The sequence below is a fragment of the Echeneis naucrates genome, chromosome 2 (assembly GCF_900963305.1).
Source record: "Echeneis naucrates chromosome 2, fEcheNa1.1, whole genome shotgun sequence".
Taxonomy (NCBI): domain Eukaryota; kingdom Metazoa; phylum Chordata; class Actinopteri; order Carangiformes; family Echeneidae; genus Echeneis; species Echeneis naucrates.
The window spans coordinates 11,851,208-11,879,102 of record NC_042512.1 but is presented as its reverse complement, the minus strand read 5'-3'; the positions used below and the strand labels follow the sequence as shown (position 1 = coordinate 11,879,102).

Genomic DNA, 27,895 nt, shown 5'->3' with positions numbered 1-27,895 from the left:
CTGGGGGTCAGCCAAGATCTGATGATGAGATGAATAAAGCTAGAGGGAATAAACACTCTTAAAGTGTGTGGGAAAGAATGGGACTGCTCTCTGGAGTATTATTATTATTATTTTATTTTATTTTATTTATTTATTTTTTTTTTTTTGGGGGGGGGGGGGGGGGGGCGTGATCAGGAGGGGTTTGGGTAGCCCTGGTCCCGCCAGCTGCTGGGAGAGCCCCTGCTGTACCGCACGAGGCCACGGTGGCGCCCTCGAGCCCCCAGCACGCTCACACACACACAGACAGACACACACACCGCTCCGCTAAAGATGTGAAAATGGCGGAGCTACAAATGCTTCTGGAAGAGGAGATCCCAGCAGGACGAAGCGCGCTACTGGACAGTTTCACCAATTTGGAAAGAGTCGCGGAGTACTGCGAGAGCAACTATGTCCAGGTAGGCTGCCATATTTGCGGAGGTGGGGGAAAAGAAGGCGTGTGTGTGCTTTTTTTTATTGGATTTTTTTAGTGTGTGGATTTTGGGTTGGTGGCGACACCGCGGCGGGGCGAACTGATGCTGGGCTAGCTGCTGCTAGCGGCGGCTAAAGCGAAAACAGCCGGCTGTCCGGAGACCCCCCCACCCACCACCACCACCACCACCCAAATAAACAACACCCCGTCCGGCAGAGTTCACGCCAGGAGGTGTCGGCGTCGATTTGGGTTCACATTCCCGTCGATATAAGGGCGTGTGGGACTCGAACATCCGCTGTGGGCTGCCGCGCTGACCAGGTAGCTTGCTAGCCAGCTGCTCGGCGTCACCCACGGTCTATAAACAGGCACCGACAAAATCGATTTCTCTGCCCTCTGCGGGATCAATCACGGCCGGCTGATCGGCCGCCGGCCGGAGATGTAGGATGCCGTATCAATGCCGATTTTAATCTGCGATGATCTTTGGCTGACAGGAGATAAACCCCTGATTTATGATGTGGGGCTGATACTGCTGCAGCCACACACACACACACACACACACACACACACACACACACACACACACACACACACACACACACACACACACACACACACACACACACACACACTGGGATCATGCCTTTGACCCATCCAGATGATTAAGATAAAGGCTCATTGGCTCTGATTAGTTTTTTCTCTGCTCACATTGAACCCCACGATTAAAAACAGACCGTGTAACGCTCTGTGTGTGTGTGTCAAAAAAAAAAAAAAAAGAAAATGCTGGTGATTTACAGTTCTTGTCCTCGGCATAAAAGCATGATCAGTCCCATTCAGACCTTTTTAACTGTGCTGTGCTGAAAGGGAAATCTCACTCTTTCAGCACACTCGGTTATTGGAGTCTCCTCTCATCCAGGACTTAACAGGGTTGCTTTGATAGTTGGGAAATTTGGGACGACAGTGTTAACAAGAAGAGGCTTGGACAAGGTGTGATCTTGGGATCTGACATTCTCGATGAGCCGGACTGATCAGGTCTGACAGGTTGCCCTGTGAAGGAGGAGGCGGCCTCTTGGATGTTGGCAGCTTGCTGTCTGGCAAGCTGCCCTGTTTTCTTCTCACCCTGTAAGGTTTACCCAGCTGCGGTCAGAGGGGCATTACCACGAATAGATTAGTCAGAAGTACTAGTCAGGGGGACACGCAGACAGGTACTTCATGTCTCCATCTCAGCTCCAATTCACAGCTTTGCTTATCTCTATTATACATTTACATGAACTTTCCCTTCAGTAGTACTGAGTATTTTTCAAATTACTTCGATCAGGATGCTGTAGATCTTTTTAGATTTGTCCATCTGTAGTTAACACAGCACAGGTACGTGAACAAACACGTCCTAATTTCTCTTCCAGCACCCCATGCAACACCTTCGATCCTTAGACTTGTGATTTGTGTTGCTGTTTTATTATTATTATTATGGTTATTACTGGGTGCTAGATTCTTCTTTTAAATCTTATGGGTACTCAATTTTTCTTATAAATTCATTTTTATTTTATTTTTTTTTTATGGCTGTGCAGCTTGTTACTACTCATAGTATTCCTGTGTGCTTATAATCTTTCTCTGATATGTCTGATGTTGCCCGACTGAGAGACTAATAAAGGATTATCTTATCTCATCTTCTAACTTGGGTACCTCAGTGAAGTACCTGCTTATCAGTGAGTAAAATATAGTTCAGAAGCAGGTGTCAGTATCCAACTGTTTCCGGGAAATAAGCAAATAGCAGCCTTTCAAAAATGTCTCCATTCTGCCCTACAGCTATAAGCTGAGCAGTGACACTCAGGACTTTATGCCACATTACCGGTTTGTGGTCATGCATAGGGAATGCAGCCCGCCCTCTGTAAATGATGTTGTCTGTTTGCTGGCTGCAGGACGATTTGTTACATTAGATTCCACTTTAGGATCCCTCATATATTCTTCTTTTGTCACAGGCACGGTTTATTTTGTATAAAAGGGAACAGACACGTCACCATTTCGGATGCTTCTCCTTCAACTATTTGTTAAATTGCCCTACTGCTTCAGCTTTAAATTGCAGGAACCAAATGAAATCAATCCGTCGATATCCAATCACGAAGCCCAAGGCTGCTGCTTCCTGGGGTTTGCCATTCTTTATCTAGTAATCAATGTGAAAATAAACAGGTGATTAATGGTTTGCAGTTATATATTATTTTCATTATTCATTTTCTATCTGAAAGGAGTGAAAAGTCAGAAAATAGTGAAGTAATTGTTGTTTTCCAAGATTACACTTTGATATGGCTTTTCCTGCCTGACCACTGCAGATAAGAACCACGTATCATAAAAATACACACATAATTTATTGAAATCAAACCCTCATATTTAACATATTTAATGGGGTTTTTGTTTGTTTGTTTGTTGTTTGTTGTTTGTTTGTTTTTTTGGAAAGTATCAAAATGCATCTTGTTTCTTTCCTCCTCAGTTTGGTGATTTCTCAAAGTTCATCTTGATTGTTGATTCACCTTTTTGGTTATAGAATAACGACAAATCCCTTCACTGCCTATGAAAACCTAAAATCTTCTCTTCAGGTCAAAAACGAAGAGGTTTTCTGTTTGCTTTCACAAAAAAGCAGCGAGTGGTCACATTTTAGAAGCATGAGCTTGAAATTCTGTGACATCTTGTGCTCGAAAAATTACTATGATAAATGCCTCACCTGGACATGCGTTAAGGCTCAGTCCGAAATCTGTTCCGACCCACCGCCCCTTTACTGCATGCCATCCCCTCTTTCTCCCACCATCTTTCTGCTCTATCACTGCAAATATAATAAAGGCATTAAAAAATAACTTGCTGTCACAACCCAACCCTGCATGCAGCATCACTGAGGAGCAGTTTTCCAGCAGAGACATTAGCTGATCCATCTGCCCTTTGATGTTCCTGCTGATGTGCCCACGCTGTGCTCGCGGCCCAACCGGCTGCCTCACCACACTCCTTTCACACCAGCTGCAGCTGCATTACCTGTCCATTGAGCAGCACACATTCATGTTCCTGTCAGTGAGTCTTTTCAGTCATCAGAAAAGCTCAAAGTCCAATTTTTCAAGCTCTCAGATGTGCTTTGCCACTCTTCCTTGACCTATTCCCCAGTAAACTCAATATCCTTTAATACACCGTGATGTTATCTGTAAACATTTTAACATTACATGATAATACGTAACAGTTTTTGGCATTTAAAAATAATAATTTTATTAAAATCAAAGAAAATGTTGGGTTTTTTTTTTTCCCATCTCCAGTTTGCCATTTATGAACATTTGCTGCCCTTTTAATCTTCTCAGTTCTAGTCTAAGGTAAATTGAATATGTTTGGTTTCTGATTACACCACTGATATGCACTTTGCAGCATACAACAGACGTGGAAATATCCAAGATGTTCTTGACATTCAACTTGTTTGAGAGAATCAAAACAACTGCTTAGTCAAACCGTGTTTTTAATGAATGACAATTCAAAATGCTGATGTCAAGAAGGTGTCACACAGGTTTGAGTTCCATTTTCGAGCTCTTGAGCAGAATGTAGCCATCCTTCCTGAACCACATCAACTTCACACAAATTACCATATTTACTCTTCTTCTCATTCAGTCTCCAGACAAGCAGAGGGCACTGGAGGAGACCAAAAACTACACTACCCAATCTCTGGCCAGTGTAGCTTACCTGATCAATACGCTGGCCAACAATGTGCTGCAGATGCTGGACATCCAGGCCTCGCAGCTCCGCCGCATGGAGTCCTCCATCAACCACATCTCACAGGTTTGGAGCAGAATAATAATTAAGCTGCCCTTAATCAAAAGCATGAGAAGTTGTTATTTTTTTAAGTTTTGAAAGATGCCCAAGGCTGTACTTTGTTATCCAAATGTCTCACCAAGAAAACCCTAACGAATGCTAAATAAGTTGACTGTGAATTTCAAATGAACTAATGATTTAAGGCGTGACTAGAGAAGGTGAAGATCAAGTGTGCTATTTTAATTAATTATATCTGCAGTCTAAGTAAATGGAAAGTAGTTTTCGTGCCTGGTTCAGTCTTGTTCTTTTGATGTAAATGTGTATCAGCTCTAGCAGGATTTGTAGGCGCCTCATGTTGATCCTCGGGCGATCTGAAACACCTGCCTTTCATAATTCAGTTGGGCTCACCTGAAATGAAAGATGTCTTGTTCTTTCCTTCTCCTCCTTAGACGGTGGACATCCACAAGGAGAAGGTAGCGCGGCGGGAGATTGGGATCCTCACCACCAACAAGAACACATCCCGCACACACAAGATCATCGCTCCAGCCAATCCCGAGAGGCCTGTGCGCTACATCCGCAAGCCCATCGACTACAGCCTGTTAGATGACATGGGCCACGGAGTGAAGGTGGTAATTTTCTTCTTTTCCCCCTAATTTTCTAATTATACTGAATTGTGCGGACGAATCAGTGCTGACAGGCTAGAAAGCGCTAAGTTCTCTGGAACAGAGTGGGAAGGAAAATTAAAAGATTTAAAGCATAGCAAAAGAAAAGCTAAAGAAAAAAATTTAGCTTTTCCTAGCTATAAAATGTACTTTGACTTCTTCAGACTTAAAAAAGGATTCACATTAATATGTATAGCATTAGAATGAACACATTTAATTTGTGTGAGGTTGTGTGTTTCCTAATGACTTTTGGACTCAAAGAAAAGATTCCAGTTCAGAATGTCTAAGCAAAAATCATTTGTGACAGAAGAATTCATGCGGAAAGAGAATGAGTTCTTTCTGCGCCCAAACTGTCCAGTCACAAGTGATTTATTTATTTATTTTTTATTTTTTTTTGCTGCTACTCATTTCTGTGAGACTGTTAATACAGTCTGGAGTCAAGCGTGACGGAGGTGTGGCTCGTCAGAAACAGGGCTGTTTGTGTTGTGGGATTAATGAGGCCTGTTCACTGCAGACAATCTTACAGAAAGGGCTTTTAGAGGTCAAACAACCATGACCGGGTTCCATTGACAAGTAATTGAAGAAGAAATCAATGACTTAGGCTTTTCACCAGTGTGGGAAACCAGGGTGATCCCTGGCATGAATTCCTTTCAAAACGTTTCCCTTTTTTGTAAACCTGGCTCCTGGAAACTAGTTCTTGTCCAATCAGGGTTTTATGAAATAAAAAGGTGGAAGTGATTTTGGAAAGCTAGTTTCCCTTTGACTTTGAACAAAGACAAGCTTGTTTCCAAGCAAACCACCGAGCAAGCTTCAACCTTACAAAGCTCTCAAAGAACAAATTCCTCCAATTTTAACACTGAGCCATTGTCACTTCAATCCTACCAGCTCTGCTCTTTGCATCACATGCATGAGTAATTTCTGTGTTTCACTCCTTCACTCACTAATCCCTGTTTCTTCTCTTTCTCTTTTTCTGCTTGCCTAATTTAATCTTTATAATCAACTGTAGTGGTTGCAAAGGTTTAAGGTAAGGCTAAGCCTCAAATGAGGGAAGTGGCTTTGTGTTTTCTGAATTTGGTGTTTGGTTTTTGTTTTTTGTTTTTTTTTTATTCTGGTTTGCAGTGGAAGCTGTCCTTTTTGTCTTGTATTTTTCTTTTGACATTTTAAGAAGTCTTTTGGCTTTTAGAAGAATAGTGTTACATATTTGAAAATACTACTGTCAGGTACTGCTCATTTCTGTACAGCAAGAAGCTGGAAGTCATCATTCTCTTCTTAAAAATATGAACGCTCCCTTTAAAAACAGATTTGTTTGTATTTGTTGAATCTCAAATTTACTGTGGCTTACCACCAAATAATCCTCACCCATGTCCTCCTGCCGTAGGCCAGTGCTCAAAACATGAAGGCCGGAGGAGGCGGACTCCCTCGCACCAACCCCCCAACACAGAAGCCCCCCAGCCCGCCCATGACAGGCAAAGGGACCCTTGGGTATGTAAGCCGCCTGCGTGCCTTGATGCGTGTTTGGATGGACATGAGTAGGCAAAGTTGTGTCGGTCAGAAGATGAATCTGTGTTTGTGGCTGTGGGGAAGAAATCACAATGGTTCCTCGGAGAAGGCTGGTTACTCTCAAGTTGCATCATTACCCCTTTACCTCTGTGTTTAATTAGCGCCCATTTGGTGATTTAAACTGGATTTAAGAGTAGTCCTTATCACAATAGTAATCTTTGTTTCTGCTTTTTCTTTTTGCTGCGGAGACAGGTTTGGGAGTCTCAAACCAAACTTATGGTCTCTGGCTCAACATTGCACTCAGCATACTTGTGAAAGTATAATTAAAGACTTTCACCTTCAACATAGTGTGATCAAGCAGCACTAACTTAGACATATCACAATAGCATGCAACTCAACCATTCTCCATTCATGGTTGTTCTTCCTCTATGCGAAAATGGAGAAAGATTGGACAGTTAAATGTTCCGTTTGCTACCTGAAGCAAAATTTTTATTGGGAGAAACTGGCCGTGAAAAGAAGTGCTTTAGATTTCGAGGCACTGGAAGTAAAGCTTTCTTGGCTCATTGCTTCTTGATGAAGAGCGGGACTAAAAACTCTCAAAATTTGCTCCAAGATTAAACTTTTGCTGCGTTATCCTTGGATGGCTTCATTGATTATGACAGAGCAGGATGCAGAAGCTCCAGCACTTCATGGAACCGGTGGCATTTGTATTCATGCACGTGGCAATTAATGCCGTGAATTGTGAAATTGCTGCAGTCAGTGCATCTTTTTTTTTTTTTAACCAGTCAGCTCTTGAGTTTCCACCTGTATTGCATGTGGTCAAACTGTGGGAGGAAATGGTTTCACCCAGAGGAAAGTAATGCGAATAATGCTGAACACAAACAAACCGTGCTGCCACCATCTGCCATCTGCCCATGGCTATTGTTAAAGAATTGACAAATGAAAATGCAAAATTTCAGCATGTAGTTTGAATTAGATGAAAGAAACGCATGTAATTGGGCCAGGAAACTCCCCTTTGTTGTGCTCAAGCAGAATGACGTGCAGGTGGCGAGCCTCCAGATGCCCCAGTGTTCAACCTTTAATTGGCATTTGTCTAATGCCAGAGCACAGGAGGAACATTATCACAAAGGTCACAGTCAGAAATTCAACAGTTCTTGATGGAAATATGGATCAAAGTGGGGAATTATCAATAGCTGTCAGTCAGGTGATGTTAAGTTTTGCGTTCACTTTAAGGCCTTTGTAGAGCTACTCATTAAAAGGAACCAAAACCTTGTGGTAAAAATAAGTTTGTTTTCTACCTGTTTTAAAGGTGCGGGAAATTTTTTGTTGTGTGCATTCACTGTCAAGTTACTGTGGCTGCCTCCACCACATGTGACAGATTTGAATTCAATGCCATTTGATATTTCTTTGTTTAAGGACATTCAGATGTTCAGTTTTCAACAGGATGAACCAAGGCAGGAAATTTTCCCACAATTTTCCTGTATTTGCGTTGTTTATGAACGTTCAATCAAGATTAAAATTTAAAGTGTAAATTTATATTTGTTTTTAAACCAAGATGCACACTCTGTCGCAGCTCTTTAAAATGTAATGGTTGGAGTTCTAACCAAAATACAGTCTCTAAGTGGCTCTGCAAGTTAAAGCAGATTAATGACCAATATCTGGCTGTTGTTGTAGTTGTTTCACTTTGATTGTATCTTTCCATGCTAATGTTATAGTCATAATAAGTCATAATATTTAGTAAATCTTGTTGATGTATGTTGTCTGGAAGAGGCGTTTGATGTTTTTCCTGCTTTATGTCTGACTGTTGAAGATGTCTTCTTCCCCACAGGGCTTCACTAGTTCAAATGTTGTGTTCTTGTTGTGTTCTGTTAGGTCTTCCTGGTGTCAAATGCCGTTTGTGTTTCTGTGTGGTGAAAATGTGTGTGCCGGTCTGCCCCTCTTCATAACCTCCAGGGATGTGTGTCTCCGAGTTTGTGACTGATTGTGTCCAGCTGTTAATATTGACCTTCAGAGTGGTGTGCGTGCGTGCGTGCGTGCGTATCTGTCCTTTCAAGATGCATGCCAGTCAACCACAGCTCCAACCCTCCATGATGCACCCTTCGCTGCAGCCCATGTCTACGGGCCAACATCTTATTGAATTTATTGTTTCCCTTCTGCTTTTTAAATGTACTTTCAGTTGTGTGTTTGTGACCCAGCCCACCCTCTCCTGGCTGCCCCATATTCCTCATAGCAATGTTTTGCCATGGCAACAGTGCTCAGAGATGGGTCACCCCTCTGTGTCAGCAGGGACATTTACATGCCAGTGGATCTTTTCAGGCCCAGATCAATAAATCCCATTGATGTTTTTCTTTCCCCCCAATTTAAAAACCAAGGATGTCATGAGCAGAGTGCTGCTGTGTTGTTAAAATATAACTTCTGGGGCTTTTATTTCATAATTTTGACTTGCTCAGGAACAGTCTGAATCCTTTTTCACCTTTGCCCCCCTGAAAAAGTCCTTATATCATCTCAGGACCTCTTGAACAAAGGCAAATGTCTTGTTTTGAGTGCAAAACACACAATTATCTTGGCCAGAAGACAATAGTTTTTTTGAAGAGGTTTCGCTTTTTACCTCTATCTCCAAAGAAACGTTGAGACTTAAAAGCTGATATTTTCGAGGACAGAATTTGAAGAAAATCTCACATAGACATGCCTGTAAAACTGGTGGTAAAATGACTCTTCTTCTGAATCAGCCTCTTCAAATCAAGATCTGCTTGACCCTTTAATGGCCGTTTTTGTCCAGATTCTTGTAGTCAAAGGAGAAAACAAAAATTATTTCCCATGCTTCAGCTCAGATTGGCCCCATACTTCAGAGGAACGTACTTTTTCTCCCAAGCAATGAAGTTTAGGGTTCGACTGTTCTAAGACTGTTGAAAATGGAAATCAGAAACGGCTTAATCTAAAATCCAGTATGGGTCAGATTATTTCTCTGTTCTTACTCACTGGAATGTATTAAATTACTTACATGTCCTTCACTGCAGCAGCTCACGCCTGCACTTCATATAATATCGAAGTTTATTTTATCTTTTTATACAACCGCAGTGGTAGCGTTTCCTCCCGACTCTCTGCTGTTTGCCCGTCAACACCTGTGGACCCCAAGCCAACTCCCAATGTTCACCACCTGTCATACCCCATTTTTTAAGTTTGCACTTGTTTGTTTCTTGCTCTCCTCCTCCTCTCCCCCCCCCTCCCCTACACTTCTCTGTGGATCCCCCACCCCTTCGACTCCTGTCCTCCTGACCCTCTCGCAGGCGCCACTCCCCTTATAGGACGCTTGAGCCGGTGCGTCCACCCGTTGTCCCTAACGACTACGTCTCAAGCCCGACGCGCAACATGGCGCATTCCCAGCAGAGCCCTGCACGCACTGCATCTGTTAATCAGAGGAACCGCACGTACAGGTACCCCCCTCCCCCTTCCCAGCATGCCTCTTTACACTTCTTAAACAAGCCCCCTTTTAACCTAACCTCCTCCCACTTCATCTTCTCCTCTCCTACACTTGAAAATGCGATGTCAGCCTCTGAACTCTACCCCTCTTCTCTGAAATGACTCACTGTGGAAAGTGTAATCACTTTTACTACTTTTTATTTTAAGTTTCAGCTCCCAGGGAAAGCCCAGATTGGCACTTAATTTGGAAATCCCTCACCTGTATGCTCTCCTCATGGCTCAGATAAGGATAAAGAAATGAGGACAAGGTAGAGATGCAGAGCTGTATTTAGCATGGCTAGACACAGGTTCCTATGGTGATGGTTATTATTAGGCAGCGTCGCCCCCACAGTCCTCTAAACCCAGTGTCAGCCCATCGCCCAAGACAAGACTCTTTCAACCCAGACCCGGGGAAAGATTCGTAGGTCCCGCTGTCTGCTGTGATGGAAGTAAAAGCACGGGGTGGGAAGGGGAGGGCAACAACTTGAAAAGTTTCGTTCTTGTGTACCATCTGTTGGCCAAAGGTAGTTCGGGAACAGACAAGTTAACTTACCCTGACTCTCCTCTCAGCACAAATCTTGATCATCAACATGCACTGCTCATTTCCTTCATCCCTCAGCCATGCGCTCTCTGCTGTCTAACAGAGTCTGCCCCATGTGTCTCAATGCGTCCCGCCTTTATAACGTGTCATATCTTTGTCTTCTGTCACTGCTGTGTCATGTGTCCTTGGTGAGGCTTCTAGCTGCTTTTTTTTCTTATTTATCACTGTGACATAGTCATTTCAAAGGCATAATGGTAACACATCAATGCTCATAAGGTTAACACATTATTAATCTGAGATATTGAGAAACAGAATCACACTTGGACATGTTGAACCCAAACTCTATTCTAAGCTGCTTGTCTGTGTGTTATTGTGCTGCAGCTGGAATATGTTAAATTTAGGCCTCACTATCTTGATGTAAAGAAGAGTTAGGCGCAGCTTCTACCGGAGGTCTGAATGTGCTGGTGGCAGCATGGCCACATGACGGTGTGTGTCTGGGCTTTTGTGATTTGACGTGTTTGCCACCCTACTAACAGCAGTGGCAGCAGCGGAGGCAGCCACCCCAGCAGCAGTCGCAGCAGCAGCCGAGAGAACAGCGGCAGTGGCAGCGTGGGTGTGCCCATCGCTGTCCCGACCCCAGCCCCGCCCTCCGCCTTCCCAGGTAATGCCTGCTTCTTCTTTGTTCTCTGAGCAGGTAACCTCAGGATAAAGGAGTGTCTGACACCAACTAACCTGACTAATCTGTGTTCAGTGCTCTGCTCAGGAGCTCTAGATTGTTTCTATGTCAAATGACAATGTGTGGGACCTTGGATCTGCTGCAGTCCTTTCTTCCCCCGTCACTCTTATCTTCACCTCCTTTGCCTATCTTTTCTCTCCTCCTTTATTCTATCACCTCGCCTCTGACCCCGTAGGTTCAGCCCCTGCCACATCTAACCCAGCTAAACCTCCCTCCAACACTGCCACCTCTTCCACTACCCCTGGCCTACCCACCTCTGGCCTAGACAGCCCCCCACAGGCCCTAAATCCCCCTCTAGAAATCCCGCCTGTACCCCCACCTCCTCCCCAACTCCCTGCCTCCGCAGCCCCCACTGGCACAGGCCCTGCTACTTACGGCAACCCCACACAAGGTGAGTGTGACACAGTGGGATCAGATCACCAACTCCTCTCCGCACCCTCTGCCCCGCCTCCCCTGGCATGCATCCTTCTCCTTGGAAGCCTAAATGTGTTCATTCACTGGCATGTCATCCCCAAGATATTCAGTGGTGTTTCAGGCCCTTCCTTGTTCCTTCTCAGGAAGGTTTGACAAGTGTTCTCAGTTTGAAGTATAGCATGTAAAATGTACTAAACAAAACCAAAGCAGATCAAATAGTACTGAATATCAAAAGACTGAACTACATTTACAGTTGCAGCTCAGGATTTACAGGATTTACTCTCCATTGTTTGCTCCATAAAATGTCAACAGCTAGTGAATAAATACTCAACATCACCGATTTGATGTCTCTAAGCGTCAGATCCCCTGATGTCGAGCATAAAGAAATTTGATGGATGTTAAGTTTGAAAACTGACTGAAGCAATGAATCAAATTGCTAATTTTTTGCTCCAACTAATGACTAAAACTCATATTTATTCAGGTTCCATCATGTACAGTTCTGTTTAAAGGTACTGTGGAGCTTTTTGACCTAGTTATGTAATACAGTGTAGTAGCGTGGGGAAAGGAAGTACCATGTACAAAATGCCTTTAGATAAAAAAACATACATTTTACACATTAGAAAAGCTTCATGTAGTACTTTCTTAAAGTCCTAGCTCCAGATCCAGTTGGTTCTCAGGTAAATGTTGCTACAGCTCAGTTAAAATATAAATGAAGAGAGTCTAGCCCATCAGAATCAAATCTCTCTTCACCAATGGGACAAGAATATTTGGAGCAATTAATTCAGACCTGTTACTCTTTCACATGAGTTCATCTGGCCCGTGGAAACCAATTACTAGAACTCAATAATGGCACTGAGTAGGCTGTAACTGCATCATGTTTTATTAACTGTTTAACAGCTTTCAGACACTCACCGCAGTGATACAATTTTAGCCGCAGAAAATGTAAGCAGACAATACAATGTGGTTTTAAAGGAGAGGTCTCGATTTACCCCAGCCTTGGAAAATCCTCAGAAACAACTGTCACTTCTTCACCCAGTATTTTCTGAAAAAGACTTTCACCTGGAAAGGTCATTGTACTCCACTTCACAGCAGAATATTTGTCAAGACTGTCATGAAATTCAAAAGTCTGGGTTACATACAGCAGCTTTTCCCCACTGCTGCTGGATTCTCCTCTCTTCATTTGTCATTCACAGCATCTCATTGGCTGCCTGTGTCTGTGTGTAGATGACGACGATGGTCTGATCTATAATGCATGAGCTATGTGGTGAAATGCTTTGGCAGTGAATTCTTCATTTCATGTGTATTTATGTGGCCTTTTTTTCTTGTGTGTTAGTTCTGTGGCTGTTGGTTGTTGTGATGATTAGTTTATGCTGTTCAGCATTAGAAGATTACCACGATGAGCCAAATGCTAACATCAATGAGTTTGTGGAAACAGAAAAATTGATTCTGCCGTGAATGTAGTTGAACTATTTCCCCGCTGTGTTATATTTAAACAATGCAGTTTGGAAATCACCCACTGATTTAGTTTACTTATTCTTTTGGTAGCATTATTAACATTTTGGCTGAAACAGAACGATCAGACTCATTTTCATAATAATCACAGCTTGTGTATTCAAGAATAGTTACACATAATATTTACAGAAATAGAAAATGTATTTATATCGTTTAGCAGTGGATCCTGTTAAAGCTGGGTTGTAATTTTACAAAAATATGAATTTCAGGCCATAAAATGCAGTAAAGCATCGCCTGTCTGTGAGTCATTCGGACTCCATTACCACCTTTAATGAAACCTTACAAGGCAAAAAATACGACAGTGCAAATAGTAACAGTCATGCAGCCAGAGGCTAACTCTCACAAACGTCAGTAAAACATCGAGCTATATGTTGAAAAGGTTCTGGCAAAGTTTTATTTCTTATTTTTATAAGAGACACATATACTATCTGATTAATGTTAAAGCAAATGTAAAGACCTAATGGAAAGAGCTTCCTCCAGGCTCAGGTGATTGACATTTGACGGTTTAGTGCACCAGAGGGAGGAAGAATCAACCCCTTTTGCTGACTGACTCCTTGCCGCCTCCTGATGTTGTCTCGTCTCAGGTGCTCCTCAGTTCTACAGCATGAACCGCCCAGTACAGCAGCCCCAAAACCCCCAGGTGGGAGGCTCCCTGCCATACCGCCGACCGTCATCAGTCACTGGTCAGCCCAACGTGGCCCACAACCAGAGCCAGCTCAATGGTGGACCACACTTCGCCCAGAACCAAGGTACAGCCGTACTGACACATCTCTGTCAATGGGAGTGCGAATTATACAGAGCCATGCTCCCTAAATAATCCTGAAATCAGCCTCTCTAAGCATTCAGTTCAAAAGTGACACTGACTGACATTACCTTCAAGAAAATGTGAGAAAATGTTATTCTACTTTTGTACCCAAACACTAGACCACTCTAAAAAAAAAAACAGTAAACACTTTGAAATATTTGGGTAATTATTGTTAATAAGACTGGTGAACCTTCACATATGAAGGTTGACTGACTGTGGACATTTCTTGGTGCCCCCCCTACATCAACATGTTGGCCTGAATTAAAAAGGCACCACACTGGTTTAAGAGTGTGTTTTCCAACCCACAAGACTACAGAATAATCACAACATTCTCTTTGAAATGGGAACGAATTGCCACAAAGCAAATGTTTTTTAATCTTTTATGTTTCAAATTTTTGAAATGGAAGAGAATAAATATTATATATTATTTCAAGCAAGCCGTGTCCGATTCAGAGACAGTGGAGCTTCTCCCTGAACCTGTAGATTTCAGAGGGGCCAGATCACCGGTGTCCGACTCTGCTCTGATGTCTGAGCTTTTTATAACAAGACAAGTCTGGTTTTGTGTCATTACCCATCAGATTAACCAACTTCAGAGACTTCATCTCTTCTCCAGCTCTGTCTTTATAGCGCTTCTGATCCCCCGTTTTTCGTTTATTTCTGTTATATGGAACTCTATTGAAACTGAAATGTTATTTTTTGATACGATTACTGTAGTCTGTTAGGAGTGATTTAAGCTGAGACTTAACTACTTATCAGTTTGTCTATTAAGTGTCAGTATAATGAAAAATATCCACATTTCATGGCTCATAGTCTACATTGGATACGTCAGTAAAAACAAAAACAAAGGAGGATGTACTTAGAGACTGTGATACAGAGAAAAGTCTCGCATGACAGCAACCAGACAGCCACCAGGGGTTTAAAATTTTCCTCAGAATTGAGGATTCTGGATAGGGTTGGGAAATTCGTTTTTGATCTGTCAGAGAAAAGCAGACCATATTCTCTCACGTTATGAAAGTAGCTGTTAGTTGCAGCCGTGGCTGTGGACCACTTGACAGCACCAGCTCATCTTTCCCCTTCTGCTGCCCGTAGAGCAGGGCGTCTCAGGTCCACGCCTTGTCAAAGTCACTGTCAGCCTTTATTCTCTGCAGTTCTTCTGCCTGTTCTTTGACTCGGCTCTTAGTTTATGTTTACTCTAACCACATTTTCTCATATCTTTGCTGTTCCTGTGTCTGACCTACCGCGACATTCCTCCGTCTCTCCGGCCCCATCCTCCTTCGTCTCTGTGTGTTGATTTTATTTGGTGATAGCGGGCCCGCTCGCCCCTCCTCCCCCCTCCATGCAGATCACCCCCCAGCTGCCTCTGATGGGCTTTGTGGCCCGTGTTCAGGAGACTAGTAAGTGGCTTTTAGCTCCTTGCTCCGTTTGCATGATCCATGTCCTCTTCCCAGCAGTTAGAGGAATATTTTCTCCTTGGAGTAAACGTGCAATCAACCACCAACAACTGCTCACACAAGGATCTGCACTGTGACTTTTTTTAATGCATTATATGAATTTCTGTTCTGAGGTTTTGATAAAGACAGATCAGTAGATGTTAATGATTAAAAGAGACTCTGAAATGTGTCCTAAAATATTTTAAAGAGGGTAAATACTGTTCTGAAACAGCTGTGCGCTACTTTTTTTGCCCATATAACTCAAACTGGAGTACAGGGGACTAATTCAGTGGAGGATTAATCCACATTTTGTGCTCTAGTGAATATTTGGGGCAGCAGAAAGACGTATTGAATAAGAATGTATAAGATGTACTGCATTGAGTCGCAATAAACAACACATATGGAAACAAAGGTAATGACATATCAGGCTTTGGACACAAACGCAATTCTGAATCGCCTTGGGAGGAGGTGTTGGTGGTTGGCCAGTTGTTCGTGTGAAAAGCATGTATTGTGTGATATGAATAGAGTATAATGTTTTTGTTCATGAGCATGATCAAGTTTCTTCTTGTTTTATTTATTTTTTTTCCTGTCCCCGGGTTCTCTCAATACCAACCATCATTCTGTAAATGCATGCTGAATCTGGGTTTGCTCCTTCTGTTCCCGTCATGTCACATCCTGCTGTGATTGGATGTACTGGTCTTACAACGCAAGTTGTGTTGTACGATCCAATGCATGGGAATGTCACTTAGTCATGTCTTCCCCTGACCTGAACAGCCATCTTTAAGTTCCTTCGCTCCTCTCACTGGTTTCTTCCTGCCCTGCCTCAAAACGATTTACAGTCTCGGATGTACCACCCCCACCTCCACCTGCCGAAGAGCCGGTGTTTGAGGAGCCTACACCTCCCCCTCCGCCGCCGGAGGATTATGAAGATGATGAAGATGAAGAGGAGTCGGCGGTGGTGGAGTACAGCGACCCCTACGCTGAGGAGGACCCACCATGGGCCCCACGCACCTACCTGGAGAAAGGTCTGCCATCACCGGTTCCTCTAAAACCTTCCTTTTATGTTTTGGCATCAATGAGGTTTTTTTTTTTTTTTTTTTTTTTTGTTTGTTTTTGGGTTTTTTTAAACCTTGTTTTGTTTTTATTTTATTTTCCTCTTCCCATATTCCCTCAGTGGTGGCCATTTATGACTACACACGTGACAAAGAAGACGAGCTTTCGTTCCAGGAGGGCGCTATCATCTACGTGATAAAGAAGAACGACGATGGCTGGTTCGAGGGCGTGATGAACGGGACCACGGGCCTCTTCCCTGGCAACTACGTCGAGTCCATCATGCACTACGCCGACTGAATAATCTGCCCTCTGAGCAGGAGAGGAGCGGGAGGTGCGTTTGATGGGGAGGGAAAAGGAAGGGGGGGGTAGGAGAACCAAGGGGGTTAGGTCAAAGACTTACCAGACATACCAGAGTATGATCACCTCCAGGCGAAGAGAGAAAGAAGAGGAAGCAGTTTTTGAAGAATTTGCAATGTGACAAACTGATGCCCGGTCATTCTCTCATAGTCGCCATTGTAAAACAACCACTACTCTAGATATATCCTTCCCTGTAATATTTCTTTCTTTGTTTCTTTATTTGACTGAGGAGGTTTGGACCAGTGACGGTGTTTTGAGATTTTGTTTCATTCTAAGGCCACTACATTGACGTTTTTCTTTTACCAATTTTCCCTTATTTTCAGTCATATTTATTTTTGATTTTGTAGTGGGATAAATGGTGAGCAGGTAGAGGAAGCTGCTGAGAGGGATTTGACCTCAGAGAAAGGGCTGGAAGAGAATGTCTTCATTTTTAGGTTTTCTCCGCAACACCCCCGAGACATTTTAGACACCTCTCTGTATATTAATTATAATGCAACAATATCCTCAGTGGGAAAAAAACAGTAGTTTCCGTACTTGACAAACTTTTAGTTTGGTACCTCAGCAGGGAGTGTGCCAAAGCTGACATTTACTAAGATAAGCACATCAAATGTCTTAAGGTGACACACACTAAGCAAGAGAAAGGCGGGTCAGAAAGGACGTCTGAAAGCAAACAGAAAGTCCCAAGAGTGCTTTAAATACAGACATTTTCTTTTACTTTTCAAATTTAATTTAATTATCTGAAATGTTATGGGCCAAGCAGATGAGTTAAGTCACTACAAGCTTCATTTTGTCGGCCAGCGTGCAATTTTTTTTTTTTTATTTTTATTTTTTTTTGGATGAAGGAATCGATCCTCAAACAAAAGAAGAACGCAAGATCTCATTAATTGCACAATGACCTTGAATTTGAAGTCCTGCACCTCCTGTCATGAATTATAGAAGAAATCTATTAACTCAGCTGGCACACTAATTGTTTGCCGTGTTCATATACATTCAAGATGAAGATTTTATTTATATATATATTTTTTTTTTACATTGTCTTTGGCATTTTACCAAGGGGTCCAGAATGAGTTTTGCTTGCAGAGCGACAAACTGCATGTTTCAATGAGGAAAAAAAAAATTCTTTTCTGCTCTACTGATGAATACTGTCTTAATATTTTTAGACATGGTGTGGTTTGGTTTTTGATATTCACCCACGACAACAATGCATTTCGGAAATTTCTAAGATGCGCGTGCCATATTGAAGTGTGTGTTGCTGTTCAGAGGTTATCACTTCATTTGCAATAAATTGGCCAGAGTGGGGTGGATTGTTGTTAAACTACAAATCTTTCTTTCATTTTTTTTCCCCCATCAGTTTTCCCAAGTTCTTTTCAATCGAAAGCACATACGTTTATCGTAAAAAGGTGTAGAAGAAGAAATAACATAAATGTGAGATGTTTTACGTCCTCCAAACAGGACTTATGAATATGAAAAGAAGCCAGCTGTTGTGTGGAAATGGTTTTAACCGTTGCAAGCCCCCGATATTTCTAAAAAGGCGTCAGTTCGTCCTCCGTGCCGTTTCCAATACGCTTGGCTATTGGGTGTTTGCGAGGGCTCAGTGCTTGTACTTATGTCAGAATCTTTATTTTCTATAAAAAAAAAAAAAAGAAGAAGAAGAAATAATAAGTGGGTCTGTATGTGAGTCTTGCATGCCATTGTTCTTATCTGTACTGGTGTCCCAAAAACATGTGGCGAGATCACCCATTCTTAAAAAGACAAGCAGCACTGCAGTTCTGACCAGGTACCACTAGCCTCATCCAAAGAGACTGTACAACTTTACTTCAGGCCTGCATTTGAGGGGTTGCTCTCTGACCTGTCGGGGGAGGGGGTGGGGGGGGGGGGTGGGGGGGTAGAGGGACGGGACCGGTTTCCACCACAGATTCTTTTGGTCAGTGGTGAAAAATCCTGCTAGTGAATCCTGCAGACTAAGAAACCCGACGGGGGTGTGGTTGAAAGATGATAAATGTTAACACTCCACATTAATTTCAAAGCTTTACTCTTATTTTATAACATTCATTGGATGACAAATGATGAAAAAAACCATAATAATAATAATAAAAAAAAAAAAACCCTAATAAGGCTTGTTCTGCAGGATTCACAGCCCCTGGAGTCACAGACATCCCCCTGGATGTCAAGTTTAACAGTCCATAATGCCATTGTGTTGCACAGTTAAAGCTGAATTGCAGAAGTATCATATTTGTAAAATCATGAGAACAAAGACAATAAAATAATTAATATTTACGGTGTAGTAATATCTTGGTTCTTGTTTTTACGTATTTAATCTGCGTAGATTATCGAGCGATATTAGTCCAGATCATCAGATCTATCATATGTTTTAATTTAAAGCATATGAGGGTAGATCTTTAATTTACCCGCTGTGAGTAAAGCATCCTTTTTCTAAGGGGGCCCAGGGGCCCCTTGTCTCTGTTTTTAACCGCTCCTGAGATCAGACACAAATGTTCACTGAATTAAAAATAAGAGTCCAGCTGCAGTTTTCTGCTTTTACTTTTTAACTAAGGCTCCAGTGGCCCCTGGCGTCGTGTACGGGTTTCAGCAGATCGGTTCCTCCTCCTATGGGGGGGAAAAGGAAAAGCTGCCTCACGTCCCTGTAATATGAAGCTGCGTCATTTTGCGCAGCCTCGGCGTTTTGGTTTCTCCCTCCTCTGCGGGACTTCACCTCCGGTCCTCACGCACATCGAGGTTTGCGTTTGAAGCGCCTTTTAAAACGCCGAAACAATCCCCCAGATTTCAGCTCCGTAGCCGGGGAGAGGATGGTCGTCTGGTCCGCGGTGATTTGGGTCTTCGTCCTGACTGTCAAGGGCGGAATTTCAGGTAAGGCCGACGCGGCTTTGGCGCGTGTGTACTTGAAGAAAACTTTCAAGGCGCAATCGCCTCTTTGTATGTGTGTGTGTCAATGTAAATATGTATCGAAATCTATATATATGTGTGTGTGTATTATTATGTATATAATTCAAGTATTTTTGCCTGGTGTTTTGGGTGACTTCTAGAATTTTCGAGGTACTTTCAGTTTCGATTGGACCACACCTTTGTGCTTTTCTGTCGCATTGACCATGCTTATATTGCCATTAAAACAGTGTTTGAATGATTTTTTTTTTGTTTTTTTTAATCAGACAAATAGCTAAGAGGCGTATAGAATGAAAAAATATTTCTGCTCGGATGGCCCAGAATGACTGTGCATAAACTACCGACTCTTAATGTTTCACTCGGTTAAATCCGAATAAAACGTAACCAGTAAATGTGTATTTACCTTAAAGGCTGCTTGTTTTCATTATCAGTCCTCCTGACTGATTTCCTTATTAATGCTTTCGTGATATCTGCTGTCAGGAAATGTTTGAGGCCTGTTGCTTGAAGATTGTGAAATTTGTTGCTGTTTTACTGTCAATTAATCAGCCGATTATTCCTTTGTGTGGTTGTGTTGGCTTTTTTTGACAGACTCAAGAGTCTATGGGAAAAAAGATGATGTGGTAGTCCTCTCTCCACGCACCGTGACTCAAAAAATCCACAGTATAACTTGGAAACATAAAGATGACATTGCAATGGAGTTTTATAATAACGCCGTGGACAGCTACAGACAGTTTAAAGGTACTCTCACTGTGATTCCATCAGACTGAACGTTAGTACAGTTCAATACAAAACAGTACAACAAATGCACTCACTCATGATGGAACAGCCACTTAGATGACGGTGTAAACTAACCATAAAACTAAATTAAGGGTTAAATACAAAACTCCTCCTACAATTATACATTAATATGAATTATTTGACACACTTTACACAAGTATTTAGAGTCCAGCATTTTTGATAAGTCAACCCCAAACCTATGCCAAATGAATGGACTTCAATAAACTGTGAACGTAATCCAACAAATATACCTGAATATTCTGAAACCCATGAATAATCTTCTTAAAATGCAATCACATGAAAAACCTGGTAAAATTAATTCGATTTAGACATTCTTTCATTGTCAGTCTTAGCTAAACCAAAAATGAACTTATCGTGTCATTCATGGTCGGAAATGCGTGTAGTCAAAATGAATTTGTAACATTAAGATGAGCTGGTTTCTGAGCTGCGGTGTGCCCAATTTTAGCTCGAGGTCAGCTGAATACATCAACTGGAACCCTGACGATCAACAGCCTGCAAAACACTGACAGCGGCCGTTACACTGTAGAGATCAATGGTGAAGTCGCCCATGGGATCCAACTCGAAGTCATCTGTAAGTGGAGGAATTGTCTCTAAACTCAAGCCTTAACATGTGAGCTTTTTATTAAAAAGTCTTTTTTTTTTTGTCTGTTTGTTTGTTCAGCTCCTGTCTCGAAACCCAATGTCTCTCACACATGTTCAGAAGAGAGCTGTGTCTTCACCTGTGAAGGAGGCACACCCGACGCGGAACCAATCACCTATGAGTGGATGTTAGACAACAGGCAGACTGGCTCACTCAAAACTCATACTGTTGAAAAGGTATCGACCAGAAAATGGTGTGGTTGATGGAAATGTATATTTGTTAACCTCTCTAAAGTCAAAAGTGGATGTCTGGTTTTCTAGGACGAACCGGTGCGATTGATTACCTGTGCACTGAAAAACCCTGTCAGCAATGAAACCAGCAATGAAGTCCCCAATCCCTTATGGCATGGTAAGTTTGTCACACCAACAAACTAAAATCGCCTTTAATAACACAATAAATGTTTTTTTTCTGAAACATGGCAACGTACATTGCTGATATAATTTGGTGAAAGCTCCCTTTAAGATGTAAACAAGACGAGTGATGTACTCTCTACACTGGGTCAAGTCAAAGCAGCATCATACAGACCAGATGACATCTTTTTTTCTTTTTTCTTTTTTTTTTTTTTTTTGTAGAAGACCTGAACGCGCTGTGGGCATTAGTGTTACTGCCTGTGGCTGTGGTTGTGGCTGTGGGACTCTATGTCAAATTCAGAACAAGAGAACAACGTAAGAAAGAAACCAACTTGCATTTAAATTTCTGCATTACATCTGCATTGTTACATTTTTAATCGCTGTAGACACATCCAGTGTTTGCCTCTCAGCTACATTTCACATCCGTTGGTTATATATGTTGAGGTACTTTTTACCACAATATGAGTTGTGGTCTTCTCCACACCCTGTTATCTCAGTAGTGGCCTTACATGTCAAGTAACTCTGACATTCAGTGTTAGCTTTCCAGTCATGATTTTAAACTTTTCACAATCTTTGAACTGAATACAAAATCATTGACACAATTCTGACTGGGCAGGTTCCTTACAGCACGTTTGGGGAGGGGTTCATTATGTAATCACTGAGTTGCAACAAGGATGATGATTTAACAAATATCTATTCTTCTTAGATGCAGGAGTGAATGGCGCAAATGGTGGTAAGACACTGAACACTTGGATCACACATTTTAGTATATAACAGAAACTTGTATAGACACAAACCTGCTTTTCAAAAGTGTGCAGAGCATTGTCATTCTGGTGTACGGCCTTTTTAATGAAAAGGTGACACACAAGGGTGATTGTTGATAAGTGGGTAGAGGGGACCAAGTCCCACTTCATTCAAAGTGGATTTTTGTTACAGCTGTATGAGTAAATGCACTTTTACAATGTGGATGGTTTCAATCACAAATGATTAATGAAGACCTCATACCTGCAATGAAATCTGTGGGTGAGATGTTCTTGGAAACATGACTTGCGCTGTGGCAGACGCATCATGGTCATTGTGGTTATTTTGTTCTTAAATAGAGGATGCAGCGATGCTGACACATGTGACGATGACATCATCAAATGGTAACAACCAAGATCCAGGTGCCAACAAAGTAACAGGTGAGTTAAGCATTCCTAAGCCCGAAAGTAGAACCAGATATGTTATGACTTTGGTAAAGCACAGATTGTGAGATTTTGTAATGAGTGACCAGATGCATTTTAGTCTTGATGATTCTCAGAACATTTCACAGATGAACCACAAACCATTTCAGAGCTTCCAGGCACCCCCAGCCTGGACCCAGAAGCAGGAAATGAAGCTGGTAAATAAGATGTTACTGTACTCAGAGTCAGAGCTGTTAGCAGCAAGAAACAGGAAGTGTAACCGTTGTATTATTGGGCAAGGCAGTTATTTTTGATCTTTGACAGAGGGTGAACCAATCAAATCAAATGGCCAAATGGCATTAGTGCAGGACCAACCAAGGGAGGATCAGGCAGCAGAGACACCAGACGACCAACAAACGCTCCCCCAGCATCCAGATGCAGTGACTGGTGCAGGTGAGTGAGATTTTTATCATGTCTAACTGCGATAGTAGTGTAGCGTGTGCAGCTTCCCCATTTCCAAACATTTTACAGAAAAGTTAACCATCCAGTCATTATGATGATACTAGCAGAAATAGGAGCTTCATCAGCAGTGTCAATGACGACTGAAAAGCCACAACAATATGCTCCATGAAAAGTAAAAATGACAGCTAAGTAAAAAATACAAAGCAAACAGTCAGAGGGCCGCTGTGATTTCATCTGTAAGACCACCTAGACTGTTCACACTGAGTCAAACTGATTTAGTGTGACTTATTCTATCGTTTGACAGCGTTGCACGACCATCAGGCAGATCAGGCAACAGAGACACAGGATGGGGACCAAAGCTGAAGTACAACTGACATCACCGCAAGCAACAGCCATCATCATTTGCATTCACAACACACGTGGCTGAGCGGAATCATGCTGCCTAAAAAAAGCACTGAGCAACAAAAAAGTTTTTAAATGAAAACTAAAGTGGAATGGAACAGTGTTAGAAGTAGATTGTACTGGATGGCGCGATATCAATTTCATGTGGTGCAAAATGACAAACTGGTGCTTCCATGAGTGGCATGTCTATGTTTATATATGGCAGTTTGTTTTTTGGGGGATCTTTTAGATAAACATATGATCATTCCCAGCTCCATCCAGTCTTGAACATTAACCATTCCCCTCTCACTGCGTTCTACACTGCTTTCATGGGACGCTGAAAAATATGCTTTACTACGAACTTTTGCAGTAAAACTTCAGCTGCTACCAAGGCTTTTATTTCATATCATCATTCGTCAATAAGTTTTGGCATTCACCAGTTTTCTCTGAAACAACCAGAGAAGCCTTTGATACCCAAATCCAACCTTCCATCTCCCTCCTGTCTCAGTATTATTCCCAAAGCTTCGATTAAATGTGTGTGCAGTAATATCAGTGCACTGCAGGTTTTCATATTTTTTTTTTTTTTTACCAATGTAAAAAACACAATTTATTTTGACATAAAATGGCTCCCTCTGTCGCACGGGAAACTGAGCAGCATTTATTTATTGACCCGATTGTGAAGGACATTTTATTTTTTTCTTTGCTCCACTTCTGAATGTGAGCTAATGTCCCCTCATTGACCACTTGGTGTCCTCAAGCACTCATGCAGTTACTGTTAAATCTGTGTGCACTTAGTTACAAAAGCCTGTGTGGAGAGAATAGCATAACTGGATGTATAGATTTTTAAATTTTGGTTTAAAAAAAAAAAAAAAAAAAAAAAAGGACCAATTTATCATTTCACAAGAAGAAATTATTATTATATATTAGCTCTGGTTACATCGAGAGAAAAGTGACACCACAGCTGTTGCATTTGTGTCCTATGGATCATTGTCATAGCAGCAGATTCCACTTTCAAATGTAAGTGTTGAGTCTTGAGTAAGGCTATCATGGTTTCAACATAGGCCCTGATGAAAATAGGGCTTGTGAAAAGAAAAAGTTGCGGAGGTTGCTAGGCAACATGATCCAGCAAGGGCAGGAACAGCTGGTCATGTTGAAAATCCTCAGAGGTCCAGAACATCTCAATTAAATCACAGGAGGAGGAGATGTCATGAATTGGTTGGTTATATCAGTCGACCAACAATCACAACTGTTGTGGCATAACTCACAATTGTGTTGTGACCTCTGTCCTTCGATTTGTCTGTTTCTCTGTAAGCTGCTGTGAAATATCAATGCTAACTCTTTTTTAAATTGAAAAGCTCAAATGGCTCATATTCAACGCACATCTGTATATTTTTCTTGTATTTTTGTTGTGTGTTGTTTTCTCTCTCTCTCTCTCTCTCTCTCTCTCTCTCTCTCTCAAACCAAACCTGGTGGCTGGAGAACTTGAGTGTGGTTCTGCCCTAAGTATCTACCTTTAAATGGAAGTTTTTCTTGCCGCTGTCGGCCAGTGCTTGTTCTTAGAAGGATTTGCTGGGTCTCTTTGAATAATTCCAAAAAGTCTTTCGTCTAGACCTGCTCTATATGTCAAGAGCCGTGAAGTACTTTAGTTCTGATTTTGGCACAGCAAAAATCCTTTTTGATTTGATTTGACTGTGGTTTATTTGTCTGAAAAAAACAAGAAGGAAGTCTGGGAACAACTCATTGAATCAAAGAATGGTTCATAGAAGAAAATATTTGTCAGTATAATTCAAAGTTAAATCTACCACAGTAATTCTTTATGGTGCAGGTTCTTTCTTCGAAAGAGTCAGATAAAAAAAAATCGACTTGATGTTTTAAACTTAGTTTCACAGCAGTTTTTCTATATTCGGCTCCCACTTGTTTTGTGTGAGGGAAATTTTCTTCCTGTTTATGGCCTGGGAGTGCGTGTATGTGGCATCCTAAAACTTCGAAGACACCTCCATCCACATATTCAGATTCAGGAAGACATTAAAAAAATGACAGACATTTGTTGCACTAATTTTTACGGGTCAAAACATAAGTGCTACCTTCAGGATAACTCTTCCTGAGTTTTGACAGCTGAGAAGATGGATGGAATTTAGGTTTGAAGTGTGAAGTTGTAGTTTTAGAACAACACATGCCCTCGGAGATAATACAGCCGATGGCGCAGAGAGGACAGAATGGCGGTGGTGAAATCGCAGCTTCAAGTGGACTCACTTTTGCGTGTGCAGACAGGATCCATGCTGAAGCGAATAGATGTGTCAGAGAGATTTTTCTATCCAGTTGTGCCTTTCAAGACTATGGGAAGACATGTTCCGACAAACCCCATCACACTGCACAAACACTTTCCTTCTGCCCACCGAGTGATAGGTGGGCAGAAGCACCTCTTGGCCCTTAAAGTGTGAAGGGTGAAATAGCAATTGACGAAACCCACTTTGTCTTGTTTTTTTAATCACAGGACAAATGTGTAGTAGGTTGAGAGCATCCATTATCACAGGAAGCCTTTCGCTCTTTGTGAAGGAATGCAGCTCTCAGTGTGGACCGCAGACAGGTGGCACACTACAGGCAACATGTCTGAACAGACTTGCAGACACATGGAAAACTTGCTTCATCTGAATTTCTGACTTTTACAAAAACAACACTGGTCAGATTTCTGTCAATGAAGCCAATGTATTTGCAATTGTATTGAATGTCTAAAATAAATTTGAATGTCTTGAAATATTTTGAGTATAACTGATGTTCTATGTGTGTTTCCACCCATCACAGCTGGTCCATGGCTTTATACTATAGCAAAAATTGTGTTTATGGCATATTTAATAAACAAAATTTGCATTAACGTCTCTACTCATGTCCACCTCCTCCTTCCAGTGTAATATCTAACAGCTACAGGTTATTTCCTTTATCTGCAGACTAAGTTTCCTGGACCTTTGCAATTTGGACCACTTCCCTGTTGGTCAATTTCAATGCTCTTGTTGGTCTTTTTTTCTTCTTCTTTTTCCCCTCGTGTCAGCTGCCACATAGCTACCGATTATTGGTTATCTATAGTCTATTTAACAGCTTTTGGGAGCCTGAGGGGAAGATTTGTGAAGTTCCAGACCTCCAGACAAAAATATGAAAAGTGGGCCTCATGTCACATATTCAAATAGTTGGACAATTAGCTCTTTTCAAAATAAAAGCTGTCCTAACATTAAAACAAAATTGCCTCTTGGTTTTTAGTAATAAATGGTCGTTTATTGGTTTATATTTCAATCGGGATCTGTGAGGATGTTATTGAATAAATAAATACAGCGGGGGTAAAAAAAAAAAAAAAAGAAAGTTTAATCTCTGAAATGTGGCGCGAAGTGAAATGTTAACCACCGCGGCTTTTACTTTGTAGAGTCGGCACAGGAAGTAGATGTGCGCAGCCGCTTCTTCTTCGCTGACAAGGTGCTCACATCCTCCACAGGTAGGCAGGAGGACGCAGAAAACTGACCCCCTCCCTCCCCCCCCCCAAAAAAAAAAAAAACAAAAACAAAAAACAAATACTGCTTTCTCCTTAGGGCTGCCGGACATGAGCGCCCCTTCCTCACGGCCTCTGACGGGACTTTATTTACTACTTTTTTCGCCGCTCAAAAGTCGAGAATAAGCGCCGTTTGGAGGATGCGTCGACGCGACAGGTGGACCCGGCCGAGCCTGACCTCCGTCCTGCTGCTGCTGCTGCTGCTGCTGCTAATGGCGGTGGAGCGGATAAAGTCCCAGCGTGGAGGTAACTGTCTCTGTCATGTCTGTCCAAAGGTGTGCTTCTCTTTTTTTTTTTTTTTGAAGAATGAGGTGTTGGGCTGCACTGGGCTCTGTCGTGTGCATTTGAAGCAGAGGCAGGGAACATCTGGATCCGCCGTGTCCTGTTCTTCTCGGGGGAAGGTGAAATCCAGCTGGCAGCCTTTTCTCCACGCTTCCATCCTGCATAAACGCGAGTGCTTCACAACATTTCAATTCAAAGTGACTTAAAATTGACTCCAGCGCCTCTTTTGGGTGTTTAGCATTGTGGCATCTCCCTGTCATGAGGCCATTGGCATCCAGTTGTGCTCTTTTCATTTTGCATCACTGCCTTTGTCTTGTTTTCTTTTTGCCCTTTGTGGGCACAGCTGTCATTGTGTGCATTTGCTATTTTGTGTCTCAGGATTTGTCTTGTTTTCTGGTCTTGTCATTGATCTTTTGGTCTCTTTGTGGTCATGCCGGTTCTCTTGTCAGCAGTTTTGTGTCTCTTTATTGTCATTTGCTGCTCTTTTTTCATCTAGTTGTGGTTTTGCGTGTCTTGCATTTGTTACTGTTATGCGGTCTCTTTTGACAGCTGCCGTCTTTTTGGGGTGAGCTTTTTTTTAAATATATATTTATTATTGATTATGTGTCTGCTTTTAGTTATCTGATTGACTTCCAAATGAGAAATTTTAAGTTGGTTTAAACAGAGGCTCTGATCCAGGGGCCCCATGACCCGTC

General features: G+C 42.0%; 3 protein-coding genes across 13 annotated transcripts in view; all 3 read left to right on the top strand.

Moving 5' to 3' along the window:
• Positions 1-283: 283 nt before the first annotated feature.
• LOC115056639 (abl interactor 2) lies at positions 284-18,833 on the top strand. 9 transcript variants are annotated; one of them, XM_029523272.1, is made up of 11 exons: positions 284-434; positions 4,079-4,246; positions 4,669-4,845; positions 5,933-5,941; positions 6,260-6,363; positions 9,669-9,815; positions 10,921-11,062; positions 11,397-11,460; positions 15,147-15,242; positions 16,118-16,303; positions 16,453-18,833. In XM_029523272.1, exons 1-11 carry the CDS (start codon positions 318-320, stop codon positions 16,626-16,628), a joined length of 1,386 nt encoding a protein of 461 aa, XP_029379132.1. In that variant the 5' UTR covers positions 284-317; the 3' UTR covers positions 16,629-18,833. The 9 variants fall into 9 exon arrangements, with proteins under 9 accessions (XP_029379132.1, XP_029379105.1, XP_029379096.1 ...); XM_029523245.1 differs by lacking the exons at positions 5,933-5,941; positions 11,397-11,460 and adding an exon at positions 13,628-13,792 and having other exon boundaries at positions 10,921-11,042; positions 15,156-15,242; XM_029523236.1 differs by lacking the exons at positions 5,933-5,941; positions 11,397-11,460 and adding an exon at positions 13,628-13,792 and having other exon boundaries at positions 10,918-11,042; positions 15,156-15,242.
• A 472-nt stretch (positions 18,834-19,305) lies between these two features.
• LOC115056676 (uncharacterized) lies at positions 19,306-24,281 on the top strand. Of its 3 annotated transcripts, none has more exons than XM_029523340.1 (11): positions 19,306-19,556; positions 20,178-20,327; positions 20,833-20,958; positions 21,049-21,203; positions 21,288-21,375; positions 21,600-21,692; positions 22,084-22,110; positions 22,478-22,558; positions 22,711-22,758; positions 22,865-22,993; positions 23,307-24,281. In XM_029523340.1, exons 1-11 carry the CDS (start codon positions 19,496-19,498, stop codon positions 23,363-23,365), a joined length of 1,017 nt encoding a protein of 338 aa, XP_029379200.1. In that variant the 5' UTR covers positions 19,306-19,495; the 3' UTR covers positions 23,366-24,281. The 3 variants fall into 3 exon arrangements, with proteins under 3 accessions (XP_029379200.1, XP_029379192.1, XP_029379182.1); XM_029523332.1 differs by having other exon boundaries at positions 19,307-19,556; positions 22,690-22,758; XM_029523322.1 differs by having other exon boundaries at positions 19,307-19,556; positions 22,678-22,758.
• Positions 24,282-26,874: 2,593 nt separating this feature from the next.
• Positions 26,875-27,895, top strand: part of LOC115052212 (collagen alpha-1(XVIII) chain-like) — a 31,940-nt gene continuing 30,919 nt past the window's right edge. Inside the window, exon 1 of the mRNA XM_029516256.1 lies at positions 26,875-27,164. Within this exon, the coding sequence (XP_029372116.1) occupies positions 27,059-27,164 (106 nt within the window). The 5' untranslated portion in view covers positions 26,875-27,058. The remainder of the gene's footprint in view (positions 27,165-27,895) is intronic.

Coding starts and splice junctions, on each gene's coding strand:
- LOC115056676 (XM_029523322.1), top strand. CDS start 19,496: ATGGTCGTCTGGTCCGCGGTGATTTGGGTCTTCGTCCTGACTGTCAAG. Junction 20,328..20,832: donor CAGCTACAGACAGTTTAAAG/GTACTCTCACTG, acceptor GCCCAATTTTAG/CTCGAGGTCAGCTGAATACA. Junction 21,204..21,287: donor AAACTCATACTGTTGAAAAG/GTATCGACCAGA, acceptor CTGGTTTTCTAG/GACGAACCGGTGCGATTGAT.
- LOC115056639 (XM_029523236.1), top strand. CDS start 318: ATGGCGGAGCTACAAATGCTTCTGGAAGAGGAGATCCCAGCAGGACGA. Junction 4,846..6,259: donor ACATGGGCCACGGAGTGAAG/GTGGTAATTTTC, acceptor CTCCTGCCGTAG/GCCAGTGCTCAAAACATGAA. Junction 13,793..15,155: donor ACACTTCGCCCAGAACCAAG/GTACAGCCGTAC, acceptor ATTTGGTGATAG/CGGGCCCGCTCGCCCCTCCT.